The 14718-nt window shown below is 48.3% G+C and overlaps 1 protein-coding gene across 1 annotated transcript in view; it reads left to right on the plus strand.

The window, feature by feature from the left end:
• Nucleotides 1-14718, plus strand: part of LOC128422135 (dynein axonemal assembly factor 1-like) — a 28114-nt gene that overhangs the window by 11541 nt on the left and 1855 nt on the right. The window contains exons 6-8 of the mRNA XM_053405741.1: nucleotides 708-985; nucleotides 7317-7382; nucleotides 8804-8969. Coding sequence (XP_053261716.1) covers nucleotides 708-985; nucleotides 7317-7382; nucleotides 8804-8969 — 510 coding nt within the window. The remainder of the gene's footprint in view (nucleotides 1-707; nucleotides 986-7316; nucleotides 7383-8803; nucleotides 8970-14718) is intronic.

A 14718-nucleotide genomic window follows, 5' to 3' on the forward strand; every position in this document is an offset into this window, starting at 1 on the left:
TACAGCTCCATTGTTAGCACAACTGGTGCATTGGATTTCTTTGTTGTGTGGCCTTCATACTCTGCCGTCCAGTAACTCAAGGGCTCTTGCACTAGGGGACAGAGAATATTGGATCCCACCCACTGTCTCTCCAAACCTTTGACCTCCACTGGGGCACATCTGGTTTGTTATCAGAAGTGAACACGGTGCACCTTAAGAATGTGTCGTAACCTGCACTGCATTATTATTACTACTATTACCCTGCCCCACTCTGGCCAGCTCTCAACAGAATGTTGAAAACACAATAAAACATCAAACCTTAAAAACTTCCCTAAACAGGGCTGCCTTCAGATGTCTTCTAAAAGTCAGATAGTTGTTTATTTCCTTGACGTCTGATGGGAGGGTGTTCCACAGGGAGGGCGCCACTACCGAGAAGGCCCTTCGCCTTCTTCCTTATAACCTCACTTCTCGCAGGGAGGGAACTGCCAGAAGGCCCTCGGCGCTGGACCTCAGTGTCCAGGTAGAACGATGGGGGTGGAGACGCTCCTTCAGGCATACTGGACCGAGGCCATTTAGGGCTTTAAAGGTCAGCACCAACACTTTGAATTGTGCCCGGAAACGTACTGGGAGCCAATGTAGGTCTTTCAAGACCAGTGTTATGTGGTCTCGGCGGCTGCTCCCAGTCACCAGTCTAGCTGCCGCATTCTGCCTCCCCAACTTCCCTCCAGGACAACCCAGTGGCGCGAGACAACCGCTACACCACTGCCATCAAGGAGTCCACCTCCGTGGAGATACTGGACGGGATGTTTCTCCACGATCCGCCAAGTCTTTCCGCTCTCCCTCTGCACATGTGGCCCCTCCTCCGGGAACCGGCATCCAGTTCAACCGACATAGCCCAAGCCAAAGCAGACCTGAAGGAGGCAGCCAGGAGAGCCTTCAGCGCAAGGCTGCAGCGGAGGAGAGACGATGTCGGCAGCGCTGTGCATCACTTTCATTCCAGGATATTGTAAGTTAAAACGGTGGAACTCACCGCCACAGGAGGGCAGTCATGGCCACCGACTTAGATGGCTTTAAAAGAGGCTTGATGCCTACTGTCCACGTTGGCTGTGCTCTGCTGCCACAGCTGCAGACAGCAATGCTTTGGAATACCAGCTGATGGAAACCACAGCAAGGGAGAGCGTTCTTATGCTCGAATCCTGCTTGTGGGTTTCCCTTGGGCGTCTGGTTGGTCATTGTGAGAACCACAGTGCTGGCCTAGATGGGCTGTTGACTGGATCCACCAGGCTCATTTGTTCATGTTCTTAAGGCATTGGATTCCTGTTTCAGACAGGGTGGAATTGTGTCCGAGGCTGCCATATTCTCTTTATGGACTGCTTTTGAGTGGCAAAGACTCTGGAGCCAGTGCTGATGTTTCGTAGGAATAGGCACACAGAATCATTGAATCGTAGAGGTGACCACAAGGTCACCTGCGATGCAGAAGTCTTTTTGCCCAGTGTGGAGCTCGAACCCAAAACCCCGAGACTGAGAGAGTTTTTGTCTTCTTGGTTCCTGAGCTTTCAAGTCAGTTTTGCCATTTCAGCGTAGTCCATCAGCTTAGTTAGCCATTCCTTTCTGGTAGGGACTTTTTCTACTTTCCACCTCCGGGCTAGTAGCATCCGTGTGGCTGTTGCTGCATACATAAAAAGTATTTCCCTGCTTCTTTGGGATATCGGTACCTATTATTCTGAGACTGAGAGTCTAATGTGACTCTGCATCACAGAGGCACAGGTGAGCAGAGGATGCAGGCAGGCAGTAACGCACCTGGCCCCGCAAGTAGGGTTTGATTATTAACTGTGAATCTAAGGACGACATTGAAGACCTAGACCTTTGGAGTGATACTTGTGCAGACCAAGGGATCCGGTTATCTTCCAGTGAAGAGCTTTGCTGAGAAGGCTTCAGAAGACTTAATATACATTGCGATTTCCTGCCTCGGCTCTCCTTTCCTGTAGACCAGCCTTTCTCAACCTTGGGTCCCCAGATGTTGTTGAACTACAACTCCCATCAATCCTAGCTAGCAAGGCCAGAGCTCAGGGATGATGGGAGTTGTAGTCCAACAACATTTGGGGACCCACAGGTTGAGAACCGCTGCTGTAGACGGAACCTATCCAGTTTCTTGAGCCATAACTTTTTTCAAAGAGGGCCAGATTTGATGAAGGGCCAACCAAAGTTGATCTTCTTTTAGGATTGAAGTTTTTGAGCTTTTTAAAAGGATTTTACCCCAGGAAATAAACTGCCACGGGGGCCGGATTAAACCGACTGGCGGGCCAGATTAGGCCCCCGAAACAGACTTTGGACATGTCTGTTATATGGCCAAAGGGTGTTTTTGAGATAATAATAATAATAATAATAATAATAATAATAATAATAATAATTTATTATTTATACCCTGCCCATCTGGCTGGGCCTCCCCAGCCACTCTGGGCAGCCTCCAACCAAATATTAAAATACAGTAATACATCAAACATTAAAAACTTCCCTAAACATGGCTGCCTTTAGATGTCTTCTAAAAGTTTGGTGGTAGATGTTGTTTTCTTTGACATCTGATGGGAGGGCATTCCACAGGGTGGGTGCCACCACCGAGAAGGCCCTCTGCCTGGTTCCCTGTAACTTGGCTTCTCAAAGTGAGGGAACCGCCAGAAGGTCCTTGGCGCTGGACCTCAGTGTCCGGGCAGAATGATGGGGGTGGAGACGCTCCTTCAGATGATCAGACAGGCTTGTTTCCAGACTGTCACTTGAGGCTGCTGCTGATGTAATTTAAAACAGGAGTGAAATTTCACTTCGTCTGTGTCATGTGCTAGCACACACACCCATGTTTGGATCTTGTTTAGAGATAGGACGTCAGGTGCATTCGGTAGCCTAGCAACAAGGGTTGTTCACTTAAATCAGGAATATGCGTGCATGCAGAGATGAGTATAAAAGTCAAGATTTCACTGCAGTCACTATATGGGGCTGTGATGGGATGGTGAGCTGCTTGTGCGTAAAATCCTAGTCCCTCAGAGTTTGGCTAAGTCCACAAACCTCTGTCTCTGACGGAGCTCCTTAAGCATGGCTCCATCAGTCGCTCGTTGAATCGGACAGTGGGCGTTTACGGAACTTCTTCCAGCATAAAAGCTCCTTAACGGAAACGCGTCTTCTGGACTCTCAGCGTGACAGTTTCCGGCGAGGAGTGGGTGTCCCTACAGGAGGTCCTGAAACCTCCCCACTGTTTTCGCTTGAAGTGTCTCTGAGCCCCCCCTCCGACTCACTTTCCCTTGGAACTCCACTTCTCCCCCTGCTGGTCCCCTCCTCAGCTGAATGGTCTCTCTCACCCTCCGTGAGCCCTTTCACCTCCTGCGTCTCAGATGGCAGTTCCCTGACATCCACCTCCCCTCCAGGGCCCCCTTCACCCCCTTCCCTCCCCTCCTCTGCGGGAGGCGAGGGAGCAAAACCCCTGAAGGAACCTCCCTCATCTTCCGAAGTTTCGAACACTTCCCTCCACCTCTTGCTGTTACCGGTTTCCAAGTACTCCTCCTCATCGGAGTCTGTTCCTCCTTCCAACTCCGATTCCCTGAATCCTTCCAGTTCCTCCTCATCGTCGGTGGTGCCAAAGTACTCCCTCCGGAACCTCGCTATTGGCTGAGGTTTCCTGGGGAACCTTTGGTGGAACGTTTCGATCAAGATCTCGTCACGGACCTCCTCTGCCGTCACCCAGGTGTTTTCCGACTCCGGTTCCCCTTCCCACGCGACCACATACTCCACCTGATTACCCTTCCACCTGGAGTCGATGATTTCCGCCACATGGTTGCTGCTTTCCCTTTCTTCTATGGCTGGCCCCCGTGTGGATACCCCTTCACCTTCCCCCCTATATGGTGACAGTAATGACCTGTGGAATACTGGGTGCAGTTTCATGTGGTTCGGTAACCGGAGTCTGAAAGCCACTGGGTTGACCTGTTGGATGACCTCAAATGGTCCCAATCTTTTGGGTCTCAATTTCTTGCAACCCCCCTTGAACGGCAACCCTTGGGTTGATAGCCAGACCTGACTCCCCACCCTAATGGTTTCACCTTCCCTTCTGCTCTTGTCTGCCTGCCTTTTATATTCTTCTTTGGCCCTTTCTAAGTTGAGTTGGAGTTGACGATGGATCGCTTCCATTTCTTCTACAAAATGTTCAGCGGCCGGGACACTCCATCTCTCCCCTCCTCCCCCTGGAAACGCCCTGGGGTGGTACCCATAATTAGCCAAAAAGGGGCTCATCCCGGTGGACACCTTCTCTGCATTATTGTAAGCAAATTCCGCTAGCGCCAACTTTTCGACCCAATCGTTCTCTCTGTCATTGACATAACACCTCAGGTATTGTTGGAGGATACCGTTTGCCCTCTCCGCCTGCCCATTGGTCTCAGGGTGCCTGGCAGTCGAAAGGTTGACCTCTACGTGCAACAAGCTCATAAGTTTCCTCCAGAATCTGGACGTGAACTGTTTCCCTCTGTCGGAGACCACCCTCAAGGGGGCGCCATGCAGCCTAAAAATATGTTCTACAAACAATTTCGCTGTCTCTTCCGCCGTGACTGCATGTGAGCAAGCTACAAAGTGACCCATCTTAGTTAACAGGTCTACTACGACTAGTATGGCGGTTTTCCCCTGGGATTTAGGCAGATCCGTCATAAAATCTATCGATACCGCCTCCCACGGTCGTTCTGGTGTGGGTAACGGTTCTAATAACCCCGCTGGTGCCCGCCTTTCTCCTTTGGCTCTCTGGCATTGGTCACACCTTCTCACATACTCCCGTACATCCTCCCTCACCTTGGGCCACCAAAACTCCCTGGTCACCAACCACATGGTCTTGTGTTGCCCAAAATGCCCCGCTGTGGGATTGTCGTGCAGCTGTTTGAGTACTCTCCCCCTCAATTCCCCTTCGGGTATATATAGTGCCCCTTTGTAATACAATGCCCCGTTTCTTTCTTCAAAACCTCCGGGGTCTTCTCCCTCTCTCCTTAAACCTCTGAGCTTATCCTGGGCGTATTCATCATTTACCGTTCCCTCTACCAGTTCTCTTTGCCCCACCCAGGCCGCCCCACACACCCAGTGGTCCTCTGGGATAATATGTCTCTCTTCAGGCGCTCCCTCCCCCTCCAAATATTCAGGTTTGCGAGAGAGAGCGTCCGCTCTGATGTTTTCTGGACCTGGCACATAGCAGATTTCAAAATGGAATTTGGAGAACTCCTGGGCCCATCTCACTTGTCGTTGGTTGAGCACTCGCGCCGTTCTCCAATACTCCAAATTCTTGTGGTCCGTACACACTTGCACCTTATGCTGTGCGCCAATTAGTAAGTGTCTCCATCTCCGGAACGCTTCGTGAATGGCGAGTAGTTCTCGGTCATATACGGTGTAGTTCCTCTCGGATTTGTTCAGCTTACGCGAAAAGAAGGCACACGGTCTCCATTCCGACTTATTGCTCCCTGGCTGAAGCAGCACCGCCCCCACCGCCCGGTCTGAGGCATCAGTTTCCACTCTCATGGGTTTTTGTAAATCCACATGCAGGAGCTGTTCTTCCGAAGCGAATGCCCTTTTCAATTCCTCAAATGCTTGCTCCGCCTCCGCCGTCCAAACGAATTTCTTCTTGCTGCTTAGACAGTCCGTGATGGGAGCCGTTAAGTGGGCAAAGTTCTTGATGAATTTACGGTAAAAGTTCCCAAACCCTAAGAACCTTTGCACATCCTTTTTCGTTTTCGGTGTCTTCCATTCCAGCACCGCCTGGACCTTGCCTGGATCCATGGCTAATCCCTTGTCTGATAAGCGGTACCCCAGGAATTCCACCTCCTTGGTGTGAAACTGACACTTCTCCAATTTCACCCACAGCTGGTTTGCTTGCAGCTGGCTCAGCACTTCCCTGACATCCTTTACATGCTGCTCCTCATTCTCTGAATATATCAGCACGTCATCGAGGAAGGCCACGCAATTCTTGTAGAGCAAAGGTCCCAGGACATGGTTCATGAGCGATTGAAAACAGGCGGAGCCTGATTGTAATCCGAATGGCATAACGAGATATTCAAAAGCCCCCAAAGGGGTGAACATGGTGGTTTTCCATTCATCCCCTTTCTTTATTCGTATCAGGTTGTATGCCCCTCTCAGGTCCAATTTCGTGAATATCTTTCCCTTCCTCACCCTGGTCAAAATGTCATCAATCCTGGGCATGGGGAAAGTCACTGGTTCTGACACGGCATTTAGCCGCCTGTAATCCACTACAAGCCGGGGTTTATCCTAAAGGCTTGATAGTTCCTGGGGTCCCCCCCAAACTTCTGCACCAATCCTGGCATCTTTCTTGCTAGTGGGGCGCCTTTTGTCTTATCTGCATCCTGTGCCCTCCTTTCCTCTAGCCTCGCCGTTTGCAGCGCTAGCTGGAGCTCCAACACCCTGTACCTTTCTTCCAGGCTTGGACCCTCTCCAGCTCCTCCTGCTCCCCCGGCTCCGGCTGGGTTGCTCATGATGCCTCTTTGCACAAGCTGCTTTCAGTGACTGTCCGATTGCTGTGATGGGATGGTGAGCTGCTTGTGCGTAAAATCCTAGTCCCTCAGAGTTTGGCTAAGTCCACAAACCTCTGTCTCTGACGGAGCTCCTTAAGCATGGCTCCATCAGTCGCTCGTTGAATCGGACAGTGGGCGTTTACGGAACTTCTTCCAGCATAAAAGCTCCTTAACGGAAACACGTCTTCTGGACTCTCGGCGTGACAGTTTCCGGCGAGGAGTGGGTGTCCCTACAGGAGGTCTTGAAACCTCCCCACTGTTCTCGCTTGAAGTGTCTCTGAGCCCTCCCTCCGACTCACTTTCCCTTGGAACTCCACTTCTCCCCCTGCTGGTCCCCTCCTCAGCTGAATGGTCTCTCTCACCCTCTGTGAGCCCTTTCACCTCCTGCGTCTCAGATGGCAGTTCCCTGACATCCGCTACGGTGGGTCTGTAAGCAATTGTGTTTGGTGGTTTGACACAGCAGTGTGAACTAACATGGTGAAATGGATCTCTCTGCATATTTGCTTCTTCCAAGACCAGAAGATCTCCCTTACAGTAGTTACTGTGCCTTGAGGCGATAAACACTTTAATCCCAACTGAGTTGGGAAGGAGTTTCCTTAACTCTGGAAACGGCTGGCCTACTGGAAAGCAGGAAAGCTCCGGCGTTCTGCTGGAGCTGTGCAGACTCTGCTGATCATGGCAGAATTTGCAGAACTGACGGTGGGCCTGTGTCTGACAATTCATGGCTCAAACGCCTTCTACAAGCTGTAACAGCTGCCCGGGACTATCGGCTCTGAGTCCCTCTCTCCTGTCTCTTAGGGAACTGCAGGAAGAGTTGACAGGCTATGAAGAAAGACTCAGACTGGAATTGGATGGGTGCGAAAGGTAAGGAAAGTTGTGGTGTGTTTGGGGTGTAGGCAATAGACCATAGGTCATTGCTAGAGCATATGGTTTGCACACAGAAGGTTCAGCCTCTATCCTTGGCATTCTTTCAATTTTAAAGAGTCTTAGCTGGCAAGTGCCAGGGACTGGCAGGCCCATTTATATTTTGAGGATGATTCATGTTCTTATAGGGACGCAGGTGGCGCTGTGGGTTAAACCCCAGAGCCTAGGGCTTGCCAATCAGAAGGTCAGTGGTTCGAATCCCCATGACGGGGTGAGCTCCCGTTGCTCAGTCCCTGCTCCTGCCAACCTAGCAGTTCAAAAGCACGTCAAAGTACAAGTAGATAAGTAGGTACCACTCCGGCGGGAAGGTGAACGGCGTTTCCGTGCACTTCTCTGGTTCGCCAGAAGTGGCTTAGTCATGCTGGCCACATGACCCAGAAGCTGTACACCGGCTCCCTCGGCCTGTAAAGCGAGATGAGCGCCGCAACCCCAGAGTCGTCCACAACTGGACCTAATGGTCAGGGGCCCCTTTACCTTTACCTTTACATGTTCCTATGTACCAACATTGTCTTACACTTTCTCGATGTCCCATAGTCATATTATAAAGTAGTTGCGTTCTACTTTATAGGGCCCAATGGGGAGACACCGAAGGGGGTTGTCCCTTTGGGGGTTGAACGAGGACGTGGGCCAGCCCTGCTATGTTAAAATTATTGTTTTAATGAGGATGGGGTTTTAACCTGGGTGCTGTAATATTTGGAGGGTGGGGTTGTTTTAAATTGTTGTTAAATGTTATTTCTTAATTTGGATTTTTGTATCTGTGGGCTAGAGTACTGGTTAGGGGCTTTTGTCGGGGAGTGTTTTGATTATTAGTGTGTATACATTAGTATTGTTAATTGTTTTGATTATCTGGATTATGTTTTGACTATTTTGAGTATGTACCATATTTTTCCATGTATAACATGACCCCTATTTTGAGGGTCTCAAATTTATGAAAATGGGGGGAGATGTGTAAGACGACCCCCGTTTTTTAACATTATTTTAGAGTAAAAAAAAAACCTAGTCTTATACACAGAAAAGTACGGTATTTTCTGCTTCATATGATGTAACTTTGCATTGTGAACCACCCTGAGATATAGGCTGGTATGTAATAGTAATAGTAATAATAATAATAATAATAATAATAATAACAATAATAATAATATGTTATAAATCAAGTGCTGCTAGGAGTTGTTTCTTTTTGTTTTCCAATGTGTTTCTTATATAAAAAATTTCAATGTGACGTAAGCAATTTCCCCCCCTTAAAGTGTGGCTCAGAGAAAAAATGTTTGAGAGCCTCTGTGTTAGGTGGAGGGAAGACTGATAACACAAACTGATGAAGCAGGACACAGATTGTTCTTAACAGTGTCAACTGTTGTCTCCAGATTCATCCAAACTCTTCCATCGGAGGATTTCCGGAAGTTGGACAATCCTCAGGAGATTGCTGAAGCCATGGACAAATACCTGTTCACCAAATTCTGGGAAAAGTGGCAGAGGGGCCAAAGGAAGCCTGCCTGTCTACCCTACAAGGAGCTGAGCAAGCCAGAGGATGTAAGGATTAGTGTGTGTGTGTGTTTGTTTGTGTGTGTGTGTGTGATTGTGATATATATATATATATGGCGCTGTGGGTAAAAGCCTCAGCGCCTAGGGCTTGCCGATTGAAAGGTCGGCGGTTCGAATCCCCGCGGCGGGGTGCGCTCCCGTTGTTCGGTCCCAGCGCCTGCCAACCTAGCAGTTCGAAAGCACTCCTGGGTGCAAGTAGAGAAATAGGGACCGCTTACTAGCGGGAAGGTAAACGGCATTTCCTTGTGCGGCTCTGGCTCGCCAGAACAGCGATGTCACGCTGGCCACGTGACCCGGAAGTGTCTGCGGACAGCGCTGGCCCCTGGCCTCTTGAGTGAGATGGGCGCACAACCCTAGAGTCTGTCAAGACTGGCCCGTACGGGCAGGGGTACCTTTACCTTTACCTATATATATTCAGAGCCCATTCAGAGCGAGGGCAGGAAGCATTGCCCTCACTCTGAACTGGCTTTATGACATGATCGTGTAGCCAAATTGGATTGGCCACGTCACAATTCCATCATGTTCATTGTGGGACCCCCAACTGTCTGGGAAGAAGAAGCTGCTGCTCTGGATTTCCATTTTTGAAAGGCACCTGAAATATACTCGGAGTCGAGAGTGGATTTCATGCTCTTTATTCAGCTCATAGTGGTGAGGAGGAATGGAAATTCCCCCAGAATGTCTGCTTTATATACATCATTTACACAATGGGCCCAACGTGATTGGCTAATTCCGGGATTCTCCTGTAGGCCAATCAGGTTGCAGATTCACTCCACCTGGAGCTGGTTTGGGTGGCTCCCGTGGACCAATCAGACTGCTGTATTCTGAACCCTATTGTTCTAGGACCAATCAGACTGCTGCATTCTGGACCCTATTGTTCTAGGACCAATCAGACTGCTGCATTCTGGACCCTATTGTTCTAGGACCAATCAGACTGCTGCCTTTTGGATCCTATTCAACTCAGTACATAACAGCATCCAAACATCTCCCTGTTCGGCAGCCAATTGACAACACGCAGCTGCGAAAGTTATTTTGGCACCCTGAGAATCACTCCTTTTGTACCCAGAATGCCTTAACATTTGGCACAGGATCCATTCTTAGGCATGTGCCCCTTTCATTCCCATGAGTGAAACTTGACTCCCATCTCGTCTCCAGGATCTGTCCAACCTTCTGGGCATCCGTGTAATTCTCTAGCCATGATCTCTGCCCCGCATAACATTTTGCCTATTAATCATTTCCCCTTTTACAGTTGCTCTCAAACAAACACCCATCCAGGTGCACAGGTGTGTGTGTGTGTGGAATGGAAATACCAGCCCAGGCAAAAGGTGACAAGGTTCTCTCCCAGAAAGGCATGTTGAGCCCACAAAGCTATGTTAGGAATCTGTGATTCCTTGCTTTGCTTTGTAGCAGATGCATAATACATAAGCGAAGACTTTGGGGGAATTTTAGCACCCTGCTGCGACTTCCACAACCGCCTTCCCCAACTTGGTGCCCTCAAGATTTTGCTGGTATGCCCAACCCCCTCCTCCCTGACCTTAAAAACACAATAGCATGTTGTTGTTGTTGTTTAGTCGTGTCCGACTCTTCGTGACCCCCTGGACCAGAGCACGCCAGGCACTCCTGTCTTCTACTGCCTCCCGCAGTTTGGTCAGGCTCATGTTTGTAGCTTCGAGAACACTGTCCAACCATCTTGTTCTCTGTCGTCCCCTTCTCCTTGTGCCCTCCATCTTTCCCAACATCAGGGCCTTTTCTGTCTTCTCTGCTCATGAGGTGACCAAAGTCTTGGAGCCTCAGCTGCAGGATCTGTCCTTCCAGTGAGCACTCAGGGCTGATTTCCTTCAGAATGGAGAGGTTTGATCTTCTTGCAGTCCATGGAACTCTCAAGAGTTTCCTCAAGCACCATAATTCAAAAGCATCAATTCTTCTGCGATCAGCCTTCTTTATGGTCCAGCTCTCACTTCCATACATCACTACTGGGAAAAACCATAGCTTTAACTATACGGACCTTTGTTGGCAAGGTGATGTCTTTACTTTTTAAGATGCTGTCTAGGTTTGTCATTGCTTTTCTCCCAAGAAGCAGGCGTCTTTTAATTTTGTGGCTGCTGTCACCATCTGCAGTGATCATGGAGCCCAAGAAAGTAAAATCTCTCACTGCCTCCATTTCTTCCCCTTCTTTTTGCCAGGAGGTGATGGGACCAGTGGCCATGATCTTCATTTTTTTGATATTGAGCTTCAGACCATATTTTGCGCTCTCCTCTTTTACATTAATAAAAGGTTCTTTAATTCCTCCTCACTTTCTGCCATCAAGGTTGTGTCATCTGCATATCTGAGGTTGTTGATGTTTTACTTTTACTATGCGGACCTTTGTTGGCAAGGTGATGTCTCTGCTTTTTAAGATGCATAGAGTGGCTTAACCCCCCCCCTTTCATGCTAATTGGGCTGCTCTAGGGTGCTGGAGGCAGGGACTGCACAAATGGGTCTCTGACCCCCTGCAATCCTGGCCCGCTACCCCACTGCTCTGGGAACTTTCTCCTTCACCTTCATTTGTGGATCAGCCTAGATGATATTGCTTTTCCTGGCCAAGATGGCCGCCGTTGCGCCAACTTACAACTTTCCCCTGTCCTCCTGCAATTGTGTGCGGTTGTTTTTTTAAAAATAGTTTTTATTAAGGATTTTCTTGTGTAACAAACAAATAAACAAAGAAAAGCACATAGAATATCACCGCTTTCAATTCACGGAGTCTTATTCACAATTCTCATTCGGTAGGACACACTGTTGTCGTGTACGCTATGCGGTTGGGTGAAAAGAGAGAGGACAGGATACTGATCTTTCATTCTGTTGTGTAGTGTTTGTGTGGGATTTTTCTGTCAAAGTCACATGAGTAGGTCCTTTACTTATACAGCGGCACCTTGGTTGTCAAACGTAATCCGTTCCAGAAGACCGTTCAACTTCCAAAATGTTTGAAAACCAAGGAGCAATGGATGGTCAGCAAATTCCATCGAGAAAATGGAGAAGCATGCCTCGGAAGCCGCTCAACTTCTGAGGTGTGTTTGAAAATGGAAGCATTCACTTCCAGGTTTTCGGCGTTCGGTTTCCAAATTGTTCAGCTTCCAAGACGCTCAAAAACCGAGATTCCGCTGTATATTTACAGTGGTACCTTGGGTTACAGACGCTTCAGGTTACAGACTCCACTAACCCAGAAATAGTACCTCAGGTTAAGAACTTTGCTTCAGGATGAGAACAGAAACTGCACGCCAGCAGCGGGAGGCCCCATTAGCTAAAGTGGTACCTCGGGTGAAGAACAGTTTCAGGTTAAGAATGGACCTCCAGAACAAATTAAGTTCTTAAACCAAGGTACCACTGTACTTATTTTGGTTGGCATCGCGAGAGATTGGAGGGTCCAGTGCTTGGTTGGTTGCGTTCAGTTGGTTGCAGTTTGCTTCGTTTGTACAACTGAGTGGGTTGTTGAGTCAGATCAGCTATATCCAGTGCTATTTTAATAAAAAAAAGGGTGCTGGAATCCACCACGAACCCTCATTCTCTTAGAATATCAATGGTGCCCACTTGAGAGGTGCCAGAATTGTGTTCCGTTGAGTTTCAGCTGAAAAAAAGCCCTTATTGATTTGTGTACTGTTAGGTAGGGGAAAGAGATAGGTCATTGGAGCCCCTTCTCCCCCAATGTTGTGCTGAGTGAAGGTGCTTCCTATTTTGGACCCCTCAGCTTAGAAATGAACTTCTGTGGTGTGTAGAGTTCTAACATGGTGGCTGGGACAGTATCTGTCATGGCGTCAGAACTCTGTAAAACAATATTGGACGCAAAGCTAGAAGGGCACAAGAACTTATTCTTAAATTGCCGAAATCTCCATCACTTCCCCTTAGAATTGCTGAAGGATGAAGGACTGCAATACTTGGGGAGACTCTATATGAAAGGCTGAAGGCGTCTCATGAGCTTTAGGCGGCTGTAGGATTCTCTGGCAGGGACTTCTGATGAAGGAGTTCCAGTTCACTTCCCAAGAAGAAAGGTGACCAAAATTAAAATCTGGTCCTCTTTCTTCTTGGGGACTGAGCTGGAACTCCTCCCTCAGAAGTCCTCTGCCAAAGAATCCTACATGTGAATGGGCCCCTTTTGCTCACGAGACGCCGTGATCCAAAAGGGAACCGCTGACCTGGAGGTTAAATATGCTGTTTTCTGAGCGGTCCCTGGCACCATGTGCGACAGCTTCTTTGAACAGCCTGAGCCTGCGGTATGGAGCTGGTTGGGAAGAAAGCGCCTGCTATGTTGAGCTGCTGTAAAAGTCTCTCTTCTGGCTAATTTATTAGTTGGCAAAGACTTGGGCTGGCTGATTTGGCCCATCGGTTCCGAACAATGCTTGGGGTGGGATTGTCGTCAAAGGGCTTCAGCTTATGAACTTGCCGTCGTTCACTCAAGAGGTGTCAGGCATGATGTTATCCCATCCCAAAACTTGGAACTGCTTAATAAGTGACCCCACAAGCTCTGTAATCCTAGTGTAGCATTGTACGAGTGGGCAGATCGTAGATATGGGTATGTTGGTGTGGATCTACTGATGGCCACCAACCAAATGGCTTAAAACCCAGGTGCCCTTCATAGAATCGAATAATTGTAGAGACCCCAAGGGTCAGCAGGGCAGGGATCTCAACTAAAGCATCCCTGACAGGTGGCCATCCAAGCTCTGCTTAGAAGCCTCCAAGGAAGGAGAGTCCACCATCTTCCAAGGGAATCCGTTCTAGTGTGGAACAGTTCTTATAATAATAATTTATATTTGTACCCCGTCCATCCGGCTGGGTTTCCCCAGCCACTCTGGGCGGCTTCCAACAAAGATTAAAAATACATTAAAATGTCACACGTTAAAAACTTCCCTGAACAGGGCTGCCTTCAGATGTCTTCTTTTTTTTAAAAAAAATATTTTTATTAAACAATTTTTATAATCATACAAACAAAACATACATAAACAAACAAAAGACAAAAACAGAACAAAAAACAAGTACCATTTCATATCCTAATTTCTTAAGCCTTTCTTCTTCGACTTCCTCATGCCTCCCATTTCTGTATTCCAAATTCTAGTCAATTGCTCAGCAAATCTTCCCTTATTTTACTGTAAATTTAAGCTAATCATCCTTATTCTCCTTATCTTAACCATTACTAATAGTAACCATTTACTTTAGTCCAACATCATTCTAACTGTCGTTAATTTTATAATATTTCTTTAGATAGTCCTTAAACTTTTTCCATTCTTCTTCCGCTGCTTCTCTTCCCTGGTTTCGGATTGCCTTCAGATGTCTTCAAATGTCAAGTAGTTGTTTATCTCTTTGACATCTGAAGGGAGGGTGTTCCACAGGGTGGGCGCCACTACCAAGAAGGCCCTCTGCCTGGTTCCCTGTAGCTTTGCTTCTCGCAGTGAGGGAACTGCCAGAAGGCCCTCGGCACAGGACCTCAGGGCAGAACGATGGGGGTGGAGATGCTTCTTCAGGTATACTGGACTAAGGCCATTTAGGGTTTTCAAGATCAGCACCAACACTTTGAATTGTGCTTGGAAACATACTGGAAGCCAATGTAGGTCTTTCAAGACCGCTGATATGTGGTCTCGGCGTCCGCCCCCAGTCACCAGTCTAGCTGCCACATTCTGGATTAGTTGAAGTTTCCGGGTCACCTTCAAAGGTAGCCCCACATAGAGCTCATTGCAGTAGTCCAAGCAGGAGATAACTAGAGCATGCACCACTC

Source organism: Podarcis raffonei, chromosome 10 (genome assembly GCF_027172205.1).
Source record: "Podarcis raffonei isolate rPodRaf1 chromosome 10, rPodRaf1.pri, whole genome shotgun sequence".
Taxonomy (NCBI): domain Eukaryota; kingdom Metazoa; phylum Chordata; class Lepidosauria; order Squamata; family Lacertidae; genus Podarcis; species Podarcis raffonei.